The following is a 24,480-nucleotide window of genomic DNA, read 5'->3' as shown; positions in this document are numbered from 1 at the left end:
CAAAAGTGTTTGTTTATTCTTTTGTCGATTAAGAGAGCCATTCATGGTCGTAGAAAACAAGACAGCTTCGCACATGTCCTTGTTATTATAAAAACAAAACTATTAAAGCTCTTAGTGTTTTCATTGAATGGGTTCAAATGCATTTAGATGTAATTTCAAAGAAAAGCCAAATGACAGTTTTAATCAACTTTAAGCACAAAAAGTAGATTTTTAGAAAATGTTTTTCTCAGTTGGGAAGACAGAAAAATGATAGTTTTTCCAATATTTTACCACCAATATTGTTTTACTTCTTCTGTTCTGTAAAACGTTAATGAATGCAACTGATTTCAGCATGAGCAGGCAATAACTTTTCAACACAAGTCAAAGTCCCAAACAAAAAGTATGTTATTAGGAAATAAAGGAAATAATAGGGACAAAAAGATGTTGATTGTGTTAGATTAACAACAAAACTCTGTTTATCATATGTTGTTTTCGGTGATTTATAATGAAACTCATTTGATTCAGTAAATTATGTAGAAGCTGTACCCGAGGCAGAAATCTGCTGAAAATGAAAAAGTGTGACTCAGTTTTTAAAGGTTTACAGAAGCTGGTATAGATATATCCATTTCCATGCTCTGACTCCAAATAACAGCAGAGAAAAATGGTGGGAGGAAACATTCACAAACAAAAAACAAAACACAGAAAAGAGGTCGGAGCATCCATCTTCTAGTTTAATGGTGTGTGCGGAGAGGAGACGGAGCATTGTGAGGTGTGAAAAGATGAGAAAAGAGTCCTCAACCCGACTCAAACACACATACTAACTTGAAATGAGATAAAACCCACAGAGAGACAGAGAGAGATTAAGGGTGATTCCCTCTTCAGTCTGCTGTGATTGCTGTCTCTAACAGACTGCAGAGTCCTGATCCCTCCCCTGTGGATGGAGATTTATCATCCCGAGCAGGTGCAGGTGTGACAGGTGAGGGTGGAGCGCTTTCTTTAGGGATATGCATGAATAAAAAAAGACAACGATGACAAAGTCTAATGGCTCTAACAAATTTTTGACGGGTTTAAAGACACTCTGTCACCTTGGGTTTTCTCGAATGTTGATATGTTTATTTATTCACACAGCCTCAATCCTCCTACTTCCAATATCTCTGATGTGATGCAAAAGTTTTTTTTATGGTGTATGGAAGAACTCTGTGTGTAATTGAACTGCTTGCTTCAGCTAACACAGGTCATCTGTGCTCCACCTACATGAGCAGATTCTGCAGAGTGTTGAGTGTTGGAGGGAATGAACTGAAATACAAAGCACCATCTGCTGTGAGAATGAGACTTCGGCTTTATCAGTGCAAAGAAAGCAGTGGGCTACCAAGACCTGAGTCAGGCTGTGAAATCTCATCCTCAGGACACACACACAAACATTTAATGACACAGTACACTCAGCAGTTCTTTAAACAAACTCTACACGCACATTTTGCACACACACTGTATGCTAATATTACAAGATGTTGTGGTGATTAAAAACTTGATGTTTATGACAAAATATAATCAAATGTCAGGTGGAGTGGTTCCCTCAGAGCTGTGGCCAAAATTATTTGAATATTTCTGTGGTGGGTAATTTGAGCTGTTGACATTAAAGGTAGGGTATGCAGTAAAATTCGATCTGGGCTCCCCCTCCTTGGCTCAGTGCCAGTGGCAGCACACCCCCACAGCCTCCAACAGTGACTATGCAAACACTCTCACTAGACTAGTAACCACCAGCAGCATCGAGTTTCTACGTGGGAGAGACTGGAGAGCCGTGCACCAGTAAACACAAATTCAAACCGGGCTCCCGCTTCTTGGCTCAGTGCCAGCGGCAGCACACACCCACAGCCTCCACCTGTGACATGTGAACACACTCGCTAGCTATGCAAATACCTGCAGCATCGCGATTCTACGTGGGAGAGACTTGAGAGTTGTGCGCCTGACTTGGCACGTTAGCACAAGCTAACCACAGGTATTAGACACATACCTGCTCAGTAGAAAGCAAACTCGCGCCACCCTTCATCCCAAAATGCTCTCCAATTTCCTGAGTGACAGTTGAGCTAAGCTTCACCCTCGTTTATTAAAAAGCTGTATCTGTTTGGCCTTTTGGTTGTTTAATCTTGCTTCATGCCACATCCATTACTGTAGCCACTTGTGACAGCTCCTTCCATTCACGACCATCATGATGCCAAGTCACATGCGCACTGGGCGCACTGTCATTGGCTGATGTAGCCATGCTCACTCTCCACCAAGAAATATCCTGATACAACCAATGTAACAAGTTGTTACATTATAGCATTTATTGTTATTACTTTTTTACATTTTACGGTTTTGTTACATTTTGAGCCATTGTTGTGTATCAGGGTACCAAGTGTTAGTAATGATAAATGTATGTTTTGCGTAAAATTAAGCCGTTACACCTGAAATCAACCCATGTCTGTGAAAAGTCATTTAATTAAGACTTCAAACTGAGAGGATAACTGATTGCAGGACACAATTCTCTCCATTAAAAGGTAGAGAAATATAATCATAGAAGCATAAATTAAAGATAATCATGATGACTAATTTGTCCCTTTAATGTGTTTGTTTTCTCTACTTGCGTCTGCCCACATCTTTCATTTAATGAAGCTAAATGAAGCTAATTTACATATGTTTTGTATTACACTGAATTAAAAAGGAGTACATATTTTTTTTTAAAAAGATAAAGGGATGTGTGAAGTTGTAGCTCATGTTGTTCTTCCAGAGCTAAGGTTTCCCACATCTCAAAACAAGGTTAACAGTGATGAACCTGACAGCATATCAGGAGTCTGCCAGGCACAGCCAAACACCTCACTCACACACACACACACACACACACACACACACACACACACACACACACACACACACACACACACACGCACACACACACACACACACACACGCACTCCTGTCTCTCACACAGACACATACAGCCGGATTCTTCCTGTGCAGCTTTTTGCTTGACAAAGACCAGAAGTGAGAAGATAGCGTATCTCTGCTCGCTGGTTGTTGAGTCAGAAGCTTTCCGGGGTGATGTGTTTCTTAAGTTTCCATTCAATCATTTATTCTGATTTATGAACAATATTAAAATTTCATCAGTGAAATACTGTTAGGCAACTCATTTTGGATGTTAGCTGCATGTCCTGACCTGGGCATATTTGTATTTCACACAGAGAACATCAAACCAAGAATAACAAGAATATATTTCATAATGCGTAGACACATAAAATGTACTGTGTTACAAATTCTACTCTTAGAAAACAGTTGGACGCCCATACTAATCTTAATTAAGGGTAAATCACCAAATTAGAGAAAGTTGGCCATTATTGTTGTAACTGCTGTGCACACCAGATGCTTACCATCACATATTGACCACAGTGGAGGTTAAATGTGAATATTTCCATACCGTGAGAATAAATATATTTTAGTTTTCAGGCCGCCACATTAAATCAAGTCTGATGACAGTCTGAAACATGACTTGTGGCACTATTTTTCAACAAATTCACATCCAAGCAGCTTCTGGTGAGCAGATGTCAGAGTGAGACTTGGATGTGCGTGCATCCTCTTCGTAGCTCCAGCGTCATATCATCATATCACCACTAAACAAGCAAAAGCCTGTGAGCTAGTTCAAGAAAGCAACTCTAACTACACTGAGTTCACACTTATCTGAAGTCATTCTCACAATCACTTCAAGCTCAGCTGTCAATTTAAGCTGCAAGGTTTCTGGTCATTTCCCCTGCACTGCCATTGCCAACACTACTCAGCCACAACACCTCCTCAGAATCTGCAGGCTCTGGCTAAGAGGTTAAAGATATAAACCCCCTTGCTTCTGACAACAAGTCTGCACAAGGACAACAAGGAAGTAAATATAATCAGAAATACTTTATCTATTCTCGTGGAGAATTTAGGTATAGCTCCCTCAAACACAGTTAAGTATGAATATCAACAGATAGTACATTAGATTGTAAAACAATCTCAGCCCAGATGTTCAAGAGGCTGTCAGTAGTGACAGTATGGTTGGTAATATCTTACTGCGGTCCTTTCTCTATTTAGACCAGGGGTCTTCAAATTAGCCATTTTACCAAAGCTGACTAGAATTAAAGTCATCATGGAGCCAAAAAAACTTCTTTATCTTTGCAATAAAGACAATAAAGTGTATGAAATTCTATACATAGTTAAAATCTAGTAATTATCTAAACAAGTTTAGTTTTTTTTTCTTTATTTGGAAAACATGTGATATCTAAGTTTTTTTGTTTTTAATAAATTTGCAAATTGAAAAAAAAAAAAAAAAAAAAAGGATTTTTTTTTAATTGAAATTTCAAAAAGTTTCAAGAAATTTCACAAATACACAAAACTTTGAAATAATTTTGATTTGTCAAAGCTTTGCAAACAAAAACAAACAAATAAACAAACAAAAAAAATCTGTTTTTTGTCTTGTCAACTTTAAGCTGCCACATTAGCAGTTAAATGAATCCATCCACACAGAATTAAAATCTGCCTTTTCTTCAAGATTTGTCTTTTTGTAGATTTAGTTATTTTACCAGGGCTGTAAAACTTGAGTTTAGCCACAGGTGCATGGAAAGTTGGTGGGCTGTTGATGTTGTACGAGGTGAAGTAGAGCGGTGGCAGGCTTTAATGCAAGATGTGATTCACATTTAGTCCAACAAAATGTTAAATCAGAACTTAATTTAGCCAATGTCTTTAAGCATCAATACCCTTTGTAAGAAAACACAAATTCTTTATTTTAACATTTTTTGAAGCTACAGGGAGCCACTGCAAAGGAGTCAAAGAGCTGCATGAGGATCCAGAGCCGTAGGTTCGAGACCCTTGATTTAGACCATGCTGTATTCTCCAAACTCTGTCTGACTCCTCTTTCCTGTGAGCTCATCCATCCTATTTACAAGAGATTTTACGATGTTCATAACGACAGAGAACAAAAAGGTTATATGTTGTCTCCAAAAGCCTCTGTCGTGTTTCATTAGAGCTCTTCCCTCTTAGTTTTTGCTTCCTCTGCATCCGTAGTGCATCTTAAATATTGTCTGTTCTGCAGGAATCTCCATTGGTTTGGTCAAAGAGAAAACAAACAAGAGCAACAGTAACAGGCTGCTTGCATGCACACTAATACAATATGACAGACAAATGAGTCCCAGTTATTAATGTACATCTTGACTAACAACCCATCCAAGTGCAATCGATGTGTGACCAACAGCCTAATACGATATGTCATATGATGCCTGAAAGCATGACCTCAAGTTCTAACAGCAGAAATAAACTCATCAGTGATTTAAGCTGTGAAATGCAAAATAAATCTTGCCTAATGGGCTTTATCAAAGATTTGAGATGATGGAAATTCTCCTTTCTGTTTTTGGAAATCCTTTGCATTCAAAGATGAACCAAAACATTGGCCGGCTAATCAGACAGTGAGGGAGAGCAGTCTGATGGCATGCTCACTGTGGTCTGTGGTCTATAAATATCTGCAGGAAGAGTGGATGGCTGTGAGGGTTTTCCATCAGCCTGTCAGAAACCCAAACAGGCTGTTAGTGCTGGAATCAACCAGCTGTCTGCATGCCCTGCTGCACGAGGGGCGACCCTAACTCATGTCAGACTGTAGCACACACATGTCCACATGACACACAAGCACCATGAATAGATGTAGCATATAAACAAGTACAAGTACCCATAGACACCCACACACATAGACAGCACAGTTACCTATAAGTCACAACAGTTTAGGAGCCACTAAAGTGCCTGAGACGATGACTTCATGTTTAGTTATGACATTTCGTGTTTGGCTTTGAGTGCAAAGAAAAAATAAACTTTATTAAAGGAGTTGTGTTACAGAGAGGTTGGTGTAAATTACAGTCACACGCTATCATTTCTGTGACATGGGAAGCATTGAGGAGATAAGAGGACCTAAAACGAGGATGTTAATTAAAATGTCTTCCACTACAAATTAGTGTTCAACAAAACAAAAGGCAGACGATGGGGATGCTGAGAGTTTGCTTACAGTCACAGTCATGTTCAATCAAAGTGCTTCCATATTTCATGGTCTGTTTAGCTTGTCTAGTGTTCCTCAGTGTGTTAAGTTTCAAAGTTGAAAAATATGTAAATTAAATGACCTGAAGAGTTACAACAGAACGACTCCACTTCTAATAAATCCATTAAAATATCACATTGTTTGTTGAATATTTCCAAAGGCAGTAAAAAGCTCTGCAGCGACTCTTTAATCCTAGATTATAACAACATTTATGAGAACAGAAATGCTAATATGAAGCGTCCTTCATTCTTCCAGAGCCAGCTCTTCTGCATTCTAACAATGACTTAGCAAAAGCCGGCATTACCAGATATTTATCACCACGACTGCATACAGATCTGCCAGAGTCCGGCATAAACAGTGTGCACACTTTGTGGCAGCTTGTGTCTGTGTGCGCAGTGTGAGTTGTGCCAGTGTGTGTGAATTGTGTGTGGAACAGGGGGGAGGATTCCAGCTCACACACACTCAAAACATGACACACTTAGAGAAACAAGAGGTGATTGGTAGCAGTGCTTGTGTTTGTGTGTGGTAGTTATTGATGAGGAGTTTCACTCTTTCCCAGCCTTCCTCTCTGCAGCAGTCTGCACTGGAACTACTCCACTGTAAATGTTAGTTATTGGTTCGGACTCATTGGAAACGGTGCGCAAATAAATGCTAATGGGAAAAGGAGCTGTAAAACCTCCTATTGCTGAAGTAACAGTGTGTTAGTTGTGTTGGTGGGTCCAGCTTTCCCAGACATCTAACACAAATTCTTAAATGCTTCCTCTTTTCTGTCACTCACTCACTTTATCACTACTTACTCACTTTTTTTATAGGGAGGTGAGTTTTTTTTTTCAAGTAGCTATACCCTTGTTAATGGGTAAGTTATGCAGTTATGATCCATTGATTATCACAGCTCAAATGCTGGTTGAAAAATTGCATTGTGCATACAGGAGACATTCATGATAGATCAAGTGCAATAACGGAGTGGAGTTCCTGCGTGCACTTTCATGACTTGAAGAAAAGATCTGTTGCTGATCTCATGGGTTTCAATGTAAGTCAGTGTTTAAAATTACACTGGCTCCTTTCCAAAGTGTTCTGGCAGTGTCTCAGCAATTTGCACCGAGCAGACTGAGTAGGACAGGAACTTGTGCACTGACACCACATCAAAACATCCAGTGACTTTCAAAATATAAATATAAACCAAGTCGACACAAGATTGTTGACAAGTTCATTTATTCATTCATTTTCCGAGCTGCTTATCCTGTTCAGGCTGCAGTCTACCCCAGATGTCATTGTGCGAGAGGCGGGGTACACCCTGGGCTGGTTGCCAGTCAATCACAGAGCTATGAGACAGGTTGTAGTTGTTTTAGTGCGGTATTGATATTGCGCTCTGCATAAATTTTGAATTGTTATTATTTTCCCAAAAGAAATGGGTTTGTTGATACAGCCAGAACTTAATTTTGGTGTGATGTTTGGCTGCAGATTTTGGGACTTGTTCGAGTTACTGTGGTGTTGGGAGGAAACTGATAGGGGTGTGGCTTGGGCGTAGTTCAGTTAAACAATAGCCAGCAGTGGAGTCACCATTTATACCATGTCCGTGTACGTGAAGTTTTTGCTTATACTGAAGCTTCAGGATAATTTTGTGACACTTCTGAAAATATTTTTTTGTGTGTTTTGAGCCTAAAGAGACATAAAGTGGATTAATGCTGGGAGGCACAAGAAGACGCGTAAACTACCTTTACCAGCTAGCCAACAGGTTTTGACTGTACTGAACTCTTCTGTTGACAACACACCTACACAATGAGTGGAATCCTTAAACCCGCTCCATTACAGGTTAACATGAGCATCCTGTGCTTTTTTTGATGTTTGTTTTGGTTTTTCTCTCACTTGTGTGTTTAAGCGTGTATGCATATGTGCACGTTTCTTCTTACTTATCAGGGTCCTGCACATTTGTATCAATACATTTGTATCTTACATTTTTTGCAAGGATGCATGTTTGCATGTTCATGAACAAATGTGCATCTGCATGCATATGTATCTTTGAAGGCATATGAAAATGTATGGGTGTGTATAGGTATGTATTTTGCCTACTGTTTTGTTTATTCTTTCTTGTCTTACTTCTCTATCCTTTTGTACTTTCCCCTCACTCGTTTTCCTTTTTAGTATTGCAATGGAAAGCTTTTTAAAAAGAAGAAGTTGTTGTTTGTCCTCAAAATGAAAAAGTCTCAAATGAAGATTGCTGAAAATAAAGCAGGAAAATTGCTGCAAACAATTTCAAAATACTGACTGATTTTGAAAACGTCAGCAGACTGGATAACGCTGTAAAAAATAAACTGAAAGTTTAATGGTGGTTATGCAAACACTGAGCAGTTTTGTTGGTTTGTAATGACGTGCTCAGAGAAATGTTTCTGTATTCTGCCACCCATGGGACACCATCACCCAGGAGTTGTTTCTGAACCTGTTTTTGTGTCTTGCAGTTTGTCAGCATATTCTGCATGTGGATATTTTTCACATCTGCAAGTTTGCTGGTGGATTTCTTGTTCTATTTTTCTCCTTATATATGTGTGTGTGTGTGTGTGTGTGTGTGTGTGTGTGTGTGTGTGTGTGTGTGTGTGTGTGTGTGTGTGTGTGTGTATGTGTGTGTATGCATGTGTGTGATTGAGCGCACATGTCCCACTGGACAGAGAGACAATGAGGCATGGAGGAACAAATATGGTTTGTCATCGTTCTCTCCTCAGGGAAGTGAGAAATCACAGCGGTGACTTTGTCACTCATCTACATTCTTAAATACACACACAGTTTTATACACACAAACACACACACACACACTGCCTGTAGGCAATTATACACAGGAATGAAACCTCACTTCAATTACTGTCATTCACACAAAAAGCACAGGCATACACAAAAATTCTGCCCGTATAAAATCTCTCTTTCTTTCTTTTCACAAGCACCCGCTTTCCACCTGACACACACAAACACACATCTTACTAACATACTGAGAAAAAAGGTCATCGTGAGCTTTCAAGTGACACAAAAAAAGAAAAAACAGTGAGGGGGATCTGACAAGCTGTTTGACACTCAGCGACAGGAAGAGAAAGAGGAAGAAGAGGCAGAGAGGCATATGGGAAGAGGAGAAAGAGAAATAATAGGTGGAGAGAAGAGGTGGAGAAGAAGAATGAATCATCAAGGTGACAGCGGCTCCCTCAGCACCAGCCGTCCTCACGGTGACCTGCCTGCTCTGCCTCTGTCGTAGTTTGGCTGTACAGCAAGCAGATCTTTGTGTAGTGTGTCTTCATAGATTGTGGGACATGTTTTCATTTCTTTTATGTTGTTTTTGAAATTTATTCTTCTGAATGTTCACCGCCGAGGGAATTCACGTCTTAAAGTCTTGTTTTAGAAACCGCTGATGTATTACTCAACTGTGTTTTCTTCGCTCTACTTACTTTACACTCTTTCCCTCTCACAAGCATCCTTTCTAAATTTGTCTCACTTTAACACTCAAATGCACACACCCATTCATTCCCTTACCGTGACTTTAATACACACAGACAATCTGAGTGCAGCACACCAGGGCATCAGCTTTACTCAAGCTCAAAGGGAGCCTGATAGGAGCCTCGTTCTTGATTTAGATCAGACTTTATGTGTTAGTAACATTTTAATAGTCCCATAAGATAATGCGAATCTAATACAGGCAAGAGTTACAACCAACACTGTTCAACTGGCTGTAAACTCTGATTAAAATAGTGCTGAGGTTTCAAAGCTAAGATTACTTAAAAGGAAAAGAGGGGAAATATATTTTACATACGTTATGAGAAGGAGAACAAAAACTTAAGCCAATACTTTACTTTAGCAAACTATAGGCACTCAGTTAATCCTGCATGCAAAAAACTGTATTCTAACTTCATCTGACTCAGTGTGACTGTCAATATGTAAAAACCTGCAGGTAAAACCATAATATAGTTGTTCTCTTTGGTTTTGTAGTTTAAGTGAAAATGCCCACATGAAGTTGGCAAAATTACCAAACATTGTCAACCTGAGAAGCTGTCATTGCAATTACTTGTTGGTTTAAAGAGAAGTGTATATTTTTCATTACTGAACAGAAATAATGTCCAAATGTTCTATCCAATTTATATAGTACACTGGAAAAAAATGAAATCTTATCAAGTGGTTTTGTCTTATTTATAGTAGAAAATGTCTTTTTAGACTTAATATGAACCATATTTACGTGACCAGTCCAAAAAAAAATGTCTTGTTTCAGGCTACTTAAAGAAAAAAAAGAGGTCTGAATTGCTTGTAACATGTTAAAATAATCTGCCAATGGAATAAGAGAAAAGTTACTTGTGTGAAGACATTCATCTAGCCCTGGGCAAATTTTTCTTATTCCATGAGCAGATTTATTTTTACTTGTTATAAGCAATTCAAAGCTAATTTTTTTCTTTAAATAACTAGAAACATGTCATTTTTCTGAACTGATAAGTGAAATGTGGCTAATATTAGTATAATAAGACATTTTTTATTTAAAATAAGACAAAAACACTTGATAAGATTTCAGTTTTACAGTCTGAAGACCTGCCACTAGCAGGAGTAGTGGCAGCCAGTATAATGCTCAACTACCTCGATATAAACAAGCACAGTATTTTGTGATTATTGTGTTGTTTAATCAAAAAAGCTCCACACGATTTACTATTTTCTTTTTATGTCATTTCAAGGTTAAACACAGGACTTAAATTTCAGAAACTTAGTTAAATCTTATTACACTGTTGCATTAATTCGGGACCAAACTAATACATTCTGACATTATGATTAACTCAAATCCCCGACCCCACCGTCCAAGGTCAGGGAATATTTTTACCTTTATGAAAGGAAAGAAATAAACAGTATATGTCAAAACAAAAGAGAAATGAATAAAGATGTTAAGGGCAGGAACACAAAGCATAGCCTTACCTGAGTTGTCTGTCTTTGCAGACGGCAACCATGACCAGCAGGTTTCCCAGGATGCTCATCAGCATGACCAGAGACAGGAAGCAGATCAGGGCCATCCGCTTTGGCATGCTGTCGCTAAAAAAAAGACAAAACAGCAGCACATGAGTATACATCTGCAAAGTGAGACAACAGTCTGTTTCCTTCAGTAAACCTAATGCTTGATATAAAAATCTGTCTATTTTTTTATGCATCATTTTCCTTGTGTGCAGCTCCATCAACAGAAAGTAATCCTGGGTCTCTGATTGCTTGACCCAACTATTTTAAATGAAGATCAGGTATTGGTGCAGTCACTGGAAATGAAAACTTAAATGAGGCAGAGAGCTTCTTCAGGAGCTGGAAGCTGGATTCATTTGCAATACAGACCCCGTAGCTTATAAACTAAATATAAATCAAATGTAAATCAACATGATTAACTTTTAATGATACATCTGCAGAGTATGATGGATGTATTGCGCTGAATTTACTACAGGTCCAAGGTCAAATGTTGAAAACTGATATTTGGTCCGTCTGAAGGTGGCCTTTTTGGTCAACCATCAAGGGAGATGCAGGACTCAAATTTTTTTGAGTGAGAAATGTTTTATATTTCATCCACCGTCTATATTTGTGCATCTATGAAATCACCTAAATATGTGTATTCATCAAACAACAGATGAAAGCATTTTATATTTGTGTTAAGCTAGTAATAAAGAGAGAAGGAACTGGCTCAAAAGCATGAACTTTAACAACAACAAAAGCTGAACACAAGCCCAAACAAGCAATCTAGCAATTCTGGTAAATACCATACGAGTTGGCCCACCTGCAGCTATGTTGGAGGCAGAAATTGTAACAGCCCCTGTGATAAAAAGAAAACTCAAAAATGATCAGAATAGGCAACCTGTCCTTTGCAGAGTCAGGCCAATTCATACACTGGTGGCAAAGAGTTTTTTAAAGGACCAATCAACACAGACTAAATCCCATCCACACACCACTGTCTTTTACACAAGAAGCAATTCAGGGTCCAGTGCCTTGCCTTTAGATCTCTTTGGCTTGTGACCTCGGCAGGTGAGATTGCACTGCCAACCTTTAGACTTAGGGTCAACTGGCATTAACAACAAGCAATGAAATGGAACAATATAAGTGAAAAGGTGCATCAGAAAAGAGCAAAATAAAGCACCCCTCAACTGGTGCCACATTGAGTTCTACAGTCTACAAGCCCCAATCTTGGAGGTGTAGGAAAATCCTCAGCTCAGCAGCAGCCTGATTATAGAAGCGAACGTGAGGGAAAGTAGAGCCGCTGGCTGCTGAAGACCTCCCAGCAGGTGGTTCATGTAGTGACAGTGTTAATGGAGCTTTTTTGCTGTTGTGCTGCTGGCTTGAGTTGAACGTACCTGTGCAGTGAGTCCTGTGTGGTAGTTACTACTGGTTTTACACTCACCGGCCACTTTCTTAGGCACACCTGTACAACTGCTCAGTAACGCAAATTTCTAATCAGCCTATCACATGGCAGCAACTCAGTGCATTAAGGCATGGAGACATGGTCAAGACGATTTGTTGCTGGTCAAACTGAGCATCAGAATGGGGAAGGAAGGTGATTTAAGAGACTTTGAACATGGCATGGTTGTTGGTGCCAGACGGGCTGGTCTGAGTATTTCAGAAACTGTTGATCTACTGAGATTTTCACACACAACCATCTCTGGGGTTTACAGAGAATGGTCCCAAAAAGAAAAAATATCCAGTGAGTGGCAGTTCTGTGGGCCAAAATGCCTTGTTGATGCCAGAGGTCAGAGGAGAATGGACAGACTGGTTGGAGCTGATAGAAAGGCAACAGTAACTCAAACAACCACTGGTTACAACCCAGGTCTGCAGAAGAGCATCTCTGAACGCACAACACGTCCAACCTTGAGGCAGATGGGCTACAGCAGCAGAAGACCACACCGGGTGACCCTCCTGTCAGCTAAGAACAGGAAACTGAGGCTACAATTCACACAGGCTCAACAAAACTGGACAATAGAAGATTGGAAAAACGTTGCCTGGTCTGATGAGTCTGGATTTCTGCTCCACATTCAGATGGTAGGGTCAGAATTTGGCGTCAACAACATGAAAGCATGGATCCATCCTGCCTTGTATCAAAGGTTCAGGCTGCTGGTGGTGTAATGGTGTGGAGGGTATTTTCTTGGCTCACTTTGGGCCCCTTAGTACCAACTGAGCATGGTTTAAAGTCCACAGCCTACCTGAGTATTGTTACTGACCATGTCCATCCCTTTATGAGCACAGTGTACCCATCTTCTGATGGCTACTTCCAGCAGGTCAACGCTCCGTGTCATAAAGCTAGAATCCTCTCAGACTGGTTTCTTGAACATGACAATGAGTTCCCTGTACTTAAATGGTCTCCACAGGCCCCCAGATCTCAATCCAATAGAGCACCTTTGGGATGTGGTGGAACAGGAGATTCTCATCATGGATGTTCAGCCGACAAATCTGCAGCAACTGTGTGATGTTATCATGTCAATATGGACCAAACTCTCTGAGGAATGTTTCCAGTACCTTGTTGAATCTATGCCACGAAGGATTAAGGCGGTTCTGAAGGTAAAAGGGTCCAACCCGGTACTAGCAATGTGTGCCTAAGCTAGTTATTGTGCTTTTGGCTGAGTCTGTCCTTGTAGGCTCATGCAAATCCTGTTGAGGTGAGCATACAGTATGTCTTTGTTAGTATGATGGATGTATAAATAGTAAATTCTGAAGTAACAGTTCTCACAGTCCCTTCTTCAAGCCCAACTTTTTGTCCTCAGTGACATACAGTCAACTTAATTTTTCCCTGACTCACATCTTGCTCATGCAGAGTGACTTACAACATATGGATCATTTTTCAAGGACTCTTTGATATGAATCCTTTTTATCTCATGTGACAAAAAATACCAAGGTCATATTTCCTCTCATCCAGGATAAAGAACGATAGAAGAACAGATGCAGGGCGCTGATTCACTATTCACCACGGGGTACATTATATATATATATATATATATTATGGCATGAATCTGCCAACTTTACATTTTAGCTCCATTACATCTAACCTTGGCACGGTTTCAACTATACGTCTCAAGGTAGCTTCAACATGAGTAATGAATCAGAGTTCTCAGAAAGAGAGAGCTGTGTGGTTTGAAAGCACTCTGGAAGTGAGTTGTTTAATCTCAGATTTGTTTGACATTGGTAATGCATTACAGTTATCCTCCTGAGGCTTGTGGGCGCGTGCATTTGAAGGATTGACAGGTAGGGAGCGGGTGCAGAAATGCACTGCTGCTAATGTCTTCAAACAGCAGGAGCAAGGTCTCCAAAGCATATTCTGGCTTTTTCATTCTGGGCCTGTTTGATTTACACTAGAAGTTTTCTGTAATATGCTAATACACGTCTTTACTTAGTGATTCAAAGCTTGAGTCGAGAGCTACACACGACATCCTTATCTGCCAAATTATCTTACTCACACCATCAGAAGTTCAAAGGCAAAGTGAAAGAGTGAAATGAGGCTCATTCTTTGATCAGCAGTGCCAGCGCTCTAATCAGACCAAATGGGAACACTGACAGCTTCAACACACTCATCAATACCAAAATAAGCTGCTGGCACCACCTCACTGGTGTCACACTAATCTTCTTTCATCTCACATTTGTCGGCCACACAGTCCGACCTTTCCCCTAAATGAGACACTGATAGGAATATTATTTTCATGAGCAGCTTCTGACACAGCAGCAGCGGCAGCAGGAGGAGTGTTAGCCTGCATACAAATGTCCTCTTTACGCTAGAGCCGGGCCTGACTGATCTGACAATGCAAGCGGAAGGAGGAGTATCTCCCTAAGCTTTCAGGACACTAACTGATCAGTAGTTGCCCGTCAGCATTGGACTTTAAAGCTGCTGGCATCTGCTTCTTGATTCTTCGAGAACAATTAAGCTCAGCACCCAGCTGTCTGATGTTAAAGGTTTGGTAAAATAAGATTTATTAGGCAGGAAACTCTGACTCAGCGGCAACATTGTTACCTGGAAGCTGCATGGGAACAACCGCAGTCCTCTACACTGTTGAAGGACAAGTGAGGAGTTTTTATTTCTTCTCGCTCGTAGACCTGACCTTTGTAATCTTCCAAACACAAACACACATTTTTCCCTTGGCTGGTTTTTGTTCACAGCACTTGATTGTAGGACTCTCCTTCAGCACATCACATCCTTCTTTTTTAAAGCAGAGGCAAACACTGGTCCTGTACTGGTCTATTGCACTTGCAGTGTGGGAAGTCATCCAACCCACCATCTCCAACCAGTTAACCTCCTAATGGAATGAGCCGTGGGTTGACATCTGATTGGTCAATGCCAGGGATGAATCAAAATTTTCAAATACTCAATAGTCATTAATCTGTAAAGAAACAAATAGCTTGTGACAGCTGGCACACACTGACTGTTACCTCTCTGAGAGAGCTGCTTGCCAACTACCAATAAAAAAACAGGAGAAGAAGAGAGCATTAATACTTTGTTGACCAGTGCATATAAATGCTTGAGATGCCCATAGCCCCTAGTCAATGCCTTGACCTTCAGGCAGAGCAGCATATTTGACGAAAACTGGATATCCCTCACGGGTGTAACCAGAAAACTTTACTGGTTTAGTCTCAAATTAAACAATTACTTTTTACTTGTGAGACAGGAATAACTGCCAGCAGGATTTGTCTCATTGGAGCCAACCTGCAGAATTTTAAGCCTGCTGAGCAAGCTTCAGGTAGAGGAGAAAGTGAGACTTTGTTGCTTTGCATGATTACTGGTAAATTACCAGGTGATGTCTAATCAAGTTTCTGTATCATGCACAGTTTCTATCATGCCATCTTCTTAAACAGCAGCCCAAACTCTACACAAACTCAATAAATTCACAACAAATAAACTCATTTTGTACTCTGAAAAGCACAATCTTGCAAAGAGCTTGCTTTATATATCTCTCTTCAAATTGAATGTGCGTTTAAAAAACATCAACCCATACCTCCAGAGGGCTGAAACAGACCTGCAAGAAAACAGTCCACAGTGTTGGTGCCTTTTATGGTAGCTGGTATGTTCTAATCTTATATTTTCTTTTGCCCTTTTTTTTGGACAGAACCCCATGCTCTAGATTGAATTTCCAGATGTATGAAGGTCTCCTGCACACCGTTGCTCGGTCTTAAATTTGGCTTTAATATAACTGAGACCGTTTGTTGAAGAGAGTCTGTTGAAATGAAGAACCATTGAGGTACTGATTGAAACTGGAAACTTTGTCAACATCTGACACATGAACTTTGACCTGCAGCTAAGCTGAATTTCTGGTGGGCAATCACCGAGCAGCAAGTCCAATTAAGGGTTCAGAGACAGACGAGAGGTAACCAGGAAAAACCCTCCTCCAGACATGTAAACTGACAGCTGATTCCCTCAGCTGCTGCATAAAGACATGTTATACCAAACTTTAAGCTTAATCTTCTCAGAAGTAAAGAAAAATTCTTAAAAGATTTTTTTCTGAATGTGAAATGAATTAACAGATCCTCTCACTGCCTCAGAATAGCTTCCATATCACTCCTGCAGCTTCTCTGGAGCTGGGCTTTAGCCTTTGGAGTGGCTCCATATCAGGTGTCGGTTCTGAATGAGCTGCTGAAGTGCTGCTGATTGGATCTAAAGAGCAGAAGCCTTTTTAAAAAATGACTGGCAGCCAACGAGCCTCTGTGGTCGGCACAGACCTCCTGACAGTTGAGGCTGCATGCCGAGGGCTCCCTGTGTGAGCCAAAGTGAGAAATCACAGGTCCGACAGCTCGACTTGAGTCATTCTGCATGAACTGTTGAGTCGGCTGAGGTGAGCTGATTGCACAGAAGTGACCGTCTTCTAAGGTCTCCACAAATCAAGGTGAATATGGTAAAAATATCTGCACATAGATCAGACTTTAAAGGTGATAAAAGCAGCTTTTTTATGTCATGCTAGGTAATCAACTGCTCAGTCAGTCTTAAAACGAGTTAGCAGTTGATTACCTTTCATTTCATCTGCCTTTCATTTTCTTCTTACTCACTTCTGTAGGCTTCTTTTTAAATAAGTTCTCTGACCAAAGGATAGCTTAAAAAATGTAGCATTAAAGTGGGAAAAAGTGCAGTGCTACTAAATCAAGAGTGTCGCCAGAGCTATGCTAAGGGGCTGCTTACACAACGACGGTTTTAGGCTGAAATGCACAAGTTTTGTTGCGTTTCAGCCTCGCGTTTACACGGAAACAGTGTTTCAGCCGACCTAAAATGCAAACTTTTAAGATTTGTTGCCCCCAGAGTGGGATTTTTCTGAAACGCTACCGACATCGTTGCCGTGGAAACAGAAACGCCTGCGTTTTCAGTGGAAATGCTGACATCACACTCCGCTTCGCGCGAGCACATACAACAGGACAACAGTACAGTTGTTACGATCGTCGCAAACTCCTGTGTTGTGCTTGTGCTGCTCAATCTGCTGTATCTGCTGACTGTCCTTCAACAAAATGTGCAACTGTTACTCCACTTCTGCACTTAGTATTCCTCAATACACTAGATGATCGGCGAAACTCTACTTCGGTGGAGATCTCCCAGAAGCTGCTTCTGGACAAGACAGTTATAGCACCACCTGCAGGCCTGGCATGCTTACTACAGCACTTTCAGTCCCTCAGCGTTTCCGTGTAAATGCAGATCTTTTTCACTGCGTTTTAGCGTTTTCAGGTGAAATGTTGTCATGTTAACGGGGCCTAAAAGTGGTGGAGTTTCAAACACTCATTTGGAATAATTTTGTGGAGTAGGAAGATGGATGATTAGTGCTTTCTATTCAAGGTGGATGACCTTTGAGTCCAAATCAATTACCAAAAAGTAAAACGCCATCCCCCGTACATCATTTTGCGGTGATTGGTTTCTGTAGCAAAGAGTAAAAGAATTAAGAGGTCCAGTAGTCATTGTTTATGTAAAATAACTTAAAAAAAAGTTTGCAACAGTCTCAACTCTCTCCTGCTGTAATCCGCTGAAGCCGGCTTTCTTAAGATGTGGTCACACCGGGCAGGCTATGGTTGGAATTTGTGTAAAGTTTCTTTACTTTCTTTCTTAAATGTACATGAAAGTCAAAGTAAACTGGGCTTCTTGGTTAGAACGGGGCCAAAAGCTTCAGCTGAATGTAGAAAACATATGATGTGTGTGTTTAAATGGAAAGCTCAATCCTTGTTAAAGCCCAGTCTCCTGATGAAGTTCATGTGTCATTTCCCCGGCAGCCATCAAAAGCAGTCTGTAGGTCTTTATTTCATGACACCAGACCACACGTGCCTGACAGCTGCGGTGGTTGCTCTGAGCCTCTCATGTGGCTACAGATGGGTCCAAAATGGCTCAAGATTACGTGGGTTTAATAGAAATTAAAGTCAATTACCTCTCATGGATACCAGCAGTGATGAGGAAAGCCTTCAACAGCTCCCAGAGAAGGAGCACCAGCCTGTGCCAGGAATACATTTTTACCCTGGGGCTGTTTTTTTCATTAAGACAACTTATATTGTAAGTCATCTGAGAGGCTGGAATGAGTAGATTTATTACTTGTGAGAGGTGAGTCAGTGTAATTTGGAACGTAAATTGTCTAATCCCATGACTTGGTCTCACACTGTCCCACATTTCACATCATTCAAGCCTGTTTTCTTTTCTTTTTTTTTGTTGCTGCTCTCCCAAACATGACGTCATTGGATACACCAGACCCCTGTCTCAGACCCTCAAATTTACATTGTCTCTAAAAAACAAACAAACAAAAAAAAACAGCTCAGGAGGGTGCTGAGGACCTCAGTAGGAATCCCTAATTACAAACAATGGATGTCTGGACACTGACGCTCCCTCTCAGCAGGAAAACACAAGCACGCTATTATACGGAGTGCAACCAGAGGCAATGGGTGCCATCCAAAGTCTCATCAAACACCGCTTCTCAGCGTCTAAAACAGGAGAAAATGTGTCAGAGGGGCAGAGGGTCAGCGAATGACAGATTCTCTCCTGCCAGCTCCAAACACGAGAGATGAAAGTGGAGTCCAAAAGAAGAGAATAATTACAGGAGCACAGCAGCTCGGGAATGAAACTAAATTATGAAAGCAGGTGGTTCACTCAGCTGGAAAATATTCACAAAGGATGATAAATCAGAGGAAAGGAGTTCGCTGCTTTGTTGATGAGATTTTTTATTTAATAGGAATGAACAGAAATGAGCATTATCCCGCCTGCATGCTAAAAAGGTTTTTTGTGCTCCTTTTTTATTGAGATGACCTGCTCAGGTATTCATGTCGTTTTCCTCAAATGAAAAGAAGAAAAAAAACTCACCAGAGAAACGATAAGTTCTGAACTTCAGTACAAGTTCATCATCCTCGATTAATCTGAAAACCTTGCACTTTTTTTTTTCTAACCAGGGCTTAAAAATAAACCAAGCAACAAACACAGGCATGAAACTATTCAACCCAACACCTGAATGTTATCTTTTAAAATAAACTTTAACATTCCTCTAGCTCCAGGATCAATAAATCAAACATCACTTATAGCTTTTTAGTTTCATTACGATCTTTTCTCTGTTTACCTTCTGACATCTTGTTCAGCTGTCTAGCTTAAAATTGCTGTTCAGTAATTCGTTCTCACACCTGCATTATATTCTCCTGACCCCAGAAGCTTATTTTTCTTTTTGTGGTGAGAAATTCTTAAGCAGCTGCTAGAGCTGGGGTTCACCTCTGAATAACAGGTTTCAGCTTCTACACACAGCTAAAGGAGTTTTGTTACTGTTACACTTCTTTTAAAAAAAATCTTTCCCTTATTTCAGAAAATGAGGCTTAAAGTGTAAATAAGTGCAGGAGAAAAGAGTTTTGATGTTAAGTTTCGACAGAGGAAGAACCAGAAAGAATATCCCAGTTTCTGTGACAGGTGGAAAACTGGCAATTTAAAGCCTGACAGCTGTGACTCATGGTGTGATGAACACTGTTAGTGACATTTAGTCCAGTGTGAGAGAAAAGAAATGGCCGTCCTCTCTCTTTTTCCTGATAGTGACCAGGGACTGTGAAAAAATGGAAACACACGACCAGAATAACATCTTCTCCTCTGAAATGCAGCACATTTCTGTCCTAACATTTGAAGATTATAGAAAAGTACAGTATGTGTGCAAGATCTGCTTTTAAAGATCTACTGGTTCCCTTTTCAGACATCGAACAAAGTGATTCAGCAAAACAAAACAAGGAAATGTAGCACCAGTAACCTGACTTGACATTTAGCAGCCATCATTAACAGGATGTTCTTGGCTGCAGTGAGGATTTGTACCAGCAGAGTGTTCATCCTATTGTTTACTCAGCTCAGTGATGCCCATTAAAACCTGCTCTGTGCACTGATCGTTATGATTGTAAATGTCAAGTTTGTGCAACTCCCTCGACTTCCCTGCAGCTCCAAGCTGACCTTTGTTTACCGTCCAAAACCCGATAAGTCCATCTTGTTGTCTCAGAGTTCTTTAACAAAGCATCAGTGCAAACAGATCACTTAAAGATATAAAGGCTTAACATCTTTCTAAACATAAATTCTTCATTATGACCTGAAAAGGTGTTGGTGGTACTTGTGCACAAGCAATGAAGTAATCAGAGCATTTGAGTTTACTTTGTAAGCATGAAAACAATCAAAATTCAGACAAAATTTTACAAAATCAGAAGAGATCTGTTTGAAAAGAGATAAACACCACCTGCACAAGATGAACTGCAAAACAAGAGGAGCAATCATTATCATCAAGCTCTCCGAAATTGCAATCAGTCACATACACACAGTTTCACATCATATATTCAGACTCCATGCAGGCTCACATATTCAGCTGAGCGTCAAACAGAACTCAGACCTCCACAAAAACTTTAACAGTGACTCTCACAAAAGCTGAGCAATGAAGTTTTGGTTTATACTAGTTTGCTTTTCCCTTACTGTGTAACTCAGTGATAGTAGCCAAGTCCATTCAGGCCAATAACACTCCTGAGATGGTTTCCTGTGCGTAATGTGATGACCTAGACTTCCTGAACAGGACAGTTAATGATGTGTGACCAGTGGTGGAGGCAGAGGACGATAAATGTCCACAAACTGTCCTCACACTTTACGCTCCAGAGAGTGTTCAGAATAGAAACGCACCCCTGGGTCATGTGAGTGTCTCTGTGTGATATTTGTCTTGTGGTAGAACTCAGTTAAGTCTAGGACATCATGCTGGTTGGGTTAAATAAGGACAATATCACCACATTATGGATTTCTTTTTACAAACAAATGCACCAATATGCTGATTTCGACGATTTTAACAATTTGTTTTAAAGTGAATCAAATAGCAAACGGGACCTTATGTGGACAACAGTGAATATGAGTAATTAAAATAAAAAAAAAACCCTACAGCATGAGGTTAAAGCCTTATGTTTTCAAGTGTTACAATAGTTTACATAATTAGCACAAATAAGCAAAGGAAAAGCAAGATAAAAAAAACGGCAGGATACCTGTCACATACTGGAAATGCTGCACAAGCTTCATAAATATTTACATATCTACTTCAGTTCTACATAAATAATTTCTCTGAGTAAGACCAGAGGCAAACATAGCAGTATCTCACTGGGTCAGCTGTTGTAGCTAAATGTGAAGAAACAAACTTGCTGCTCAGTCAGGACTGCTTACAATTTAGGGACAGGAAACTTATTTTAAAAAACAAGTCAAACAAAAACAAACAAACAAAAAACAAAGAACCACAGTTTTCTTTTAAATTAAGAAAAGATGGCTATAATGCGCCCATGCTAGGACTTTTTCAAAGCTCTTGTGAGGAATTTCCTGTTAGTGTTCACAAGTGCCCCCTGTGGACACAACAGTACCTTTTTTTGGACCATGTCCACACATAGCCAGGTCTCTAGGAAACAGCATATATCTTTATAAATTTACACCTGTCATCCACACAAAACTGCAGCTTTATGCCACTAAAAACAATGTTTTTGAAGATTTTGGAAAACTATGGTTTCATGGTTTCATGTAGACGCTGGGATACAAAGTTTTTGGTTCTCAAACCTCACAGCTGAATAATGGGGGCTCATTGTGATTGGCTGGCACCCAAATATGTGTTTGGCATGCCTCAAGCCGCACTTATCAGCTGATTTGCCTGCTGTGTGTGGACGAAAGTATTTTTTAAAAACGAATGAGAGGGGGGATAATAGTTTTTAAAAATGAAAACCTTTATTTCTTTGCTGATTTAGTTGTGTACATGTGTGAGTTGTGTTTTCTGTCAAAAAATCCCATCCTGCTGGCTTTAAACCTTTAAGTGGCTTATCAAAATGCATCACTGTTGATTTCAGCGAGATTTCCAGACCACATAAAAACTCCTGGGTGCTTCAAAAAATAATTGATGACACATTATTATCTTTTTTTTTTTGCAGTTTGAGTAATTTGAACCTGGGTGTGATTATGTTATCCATCCTTAGATCTTTTTTATTGATTATCCAAAATATATGCAAATGATATCCGAGCAGACAAAATGACTGATACGGTCATTCTAGTAGTTGCAAAAATTCTGGTAGACCAAGATGTGCAAATATGTGCTTTTTACAAGTGAAAGTACAAATACAGCCTCTAATATTTGTTGGTGATTGTGCTGAAAAGCATTCGTAATAGCAGCTTAGTCACAGTTGTAGACCAGTTTTTGGTATGTAGAAACAAACACAGCTCCACTAACTAAAACAAAACATTTAATTTAAGGATAATGAACACGGCAAGAGCAGCACCAGCATTGTAATTACGCTTGATCTCTTGAGTCTGTGTAATTGACCCCTAATTCAGCAGTCCACTTCTCTTAGCTGTGAAGACAACTGTAATTGACACACTGAGCTGGTTGAACCCCAAACTTGTGGAGGAGGTCATGCTGTGAATTCTATAAATACCACTCACTTAGAGAGGTCAGTAAAGGCCACAGATGACTTTATGTTTCTTCAAATATGACAGAAATAATGAGGCTCAGGTGGTTTCTTCATCTTGCCCTCTTTGGTTTCAGAGCAGGTGAAAACAAATGTAAGAGAGTGTCTGTCCTGAATCTAGAAGCTACATTTACATTTTCCTTGTGTGTTTCATGCTCAGCTTAGTGTCAGAAACAGGAGGCATTCATTCGGAACAAGAGGAGCTGCGAGTTATTTGACTTTAATTGACTTCATAACAGTTTCCCAAAGGCTCAGGGCGGGAAAGCTTCCCACACACTTACAGACACGTGAACACACCAATTACAAGCCTTTTTTATTTTTTTAGACTAACCATGATGTTGACTTTACTCCTAATGCAACAAGAGAAATCTGGGAATGAGTCCCACATTAGGGTCAAGTTTGACTTCTGACCTAACACACCACCAAATCCTCCCCGCCACCCACAGCTGTGTCAGATGGTCACGACTAAACTGCTAAATAACTACCGAGTCTAAAAGTCATGATTGACGTCTCATGCTATTTCAAAGTCTGAACAGCCTTTTTATTCATGAGGTTCAGTTGGCATTAAGTCACCAAGAGGCTGAATTATAAACCAACTGGCAGCATGAGTCAGAAGAGTCAGCTTCCAGTGTGAGGTCTCATGTTCAATGTTCGTGATCTGACAAATTTATTGCAGAAGAAACACTCTCGCTGAATAAGAGTCACCAGGGAAATTATGTCAAATTGCATCATAAACAAGAAGAAGACAGTCTTAAGTCAGTCTGGGATATTAGAAATACTTTCTCTTGGTACATCTGAAAATGAGCCTTCACTCATAGCTACAGCACCAGAGGAACGGAAGATGGAGGGACACAGTGTCATCTGGAGAAGAGTGGCTCAAAAGCAGTATCTCAACAGCTGTCATGAATGCAGCAGAGACAAACAGCCGTAGGCGCCGATTTATGTTTGTGTTGGTGGGTGCTCAAAATTTACATGACTGCCGCTTTAATAAAGCTGCTAAGCACATTGTGTTATTCAATATCATCTTAAGTGCACAGGCTAGCACAGACACTACAGCAGCAACTGGCATAAAAGCAAACATGCACATAGTCAAATAGTCTCCTGCAAACTTGACGCACAACACCAACAGAGTTTTCTTTTTTCTTCTTGTGCTATTTAATCAATGCAACAGACTCTAGTGGACAGAGAGAATACAGTTTGAGCTATAAGAAATCTAAAAACAGGCTCCCCAAAGACTTGATAGTTGAAAAATGCACTGTTCATGAAGCCATCAAGGATGGAGCTTTCTGCAGTTCTGAAAGTTATTGACACAAATCATGACATGCCAATCTGCCAGTTATCAGCTGCAGCAGCTTGCATGATCAATCAGCTCTTATTGCTCATCATGGGGCTTAAAAGAGACCAATTACAACACAAAGTTTATAGCAACAGAGGCTAAGAAAGTAATGACCTCTGCATTTACATGATTGGCATACGTATGTGCTCTGCACTTTGGGTTCTTGGGATTCTCCGTTGGTGCTCTACAGCCC

General features: G+C 40.1%; 1 protein-coding gene across 2 annotated transcripts in view; it reads right to left on the bottom strand.

Moving 5' to 3' along the window:
* Positions 1 to 24,480, bottom strand: part of htr4 (5-hydroxytryptamine receptor 4) — a 185,890-nt gene that overhangs the window by 89,168 nt on the left and 72,242 nt on the right. For both annotated transcript variants that reach the window (XM_074674560.1, XM_074674561.1), the window contains one exon: positions 10,988 to 11,101. In XM_074674560.1, the coding sequence (XP_074530661.1) occupies positions 10,988 to 11,101 (114 nt within the window). The remainder of the gene's footprint in view (positions 1 to 10,987; positions 11,102 to 24,480) is intronic.

The sequence above is a fragment of the Halichoeres trimaculatus genome, unplaced genomic scaffold, assembly GCF_033239565.1.
Source record: "Halichoeres trimaculatus isolate MK-OKI-2021-1 unplaced genomic scaffold, fHalTri1.1 fHalTri1_scaffold_7, whole genome shotgun sequence".
NCBI lineage: Eukaryota > Metazoa > Chordata > Actinopteri > Labriformes > Labridae > Halichoeres > Halichoeres trimaculatus.
Note: the sequence above shows the minus strand (reverse complement) of the source record. Positions and strands in the feature narration are given on the sequence as shown.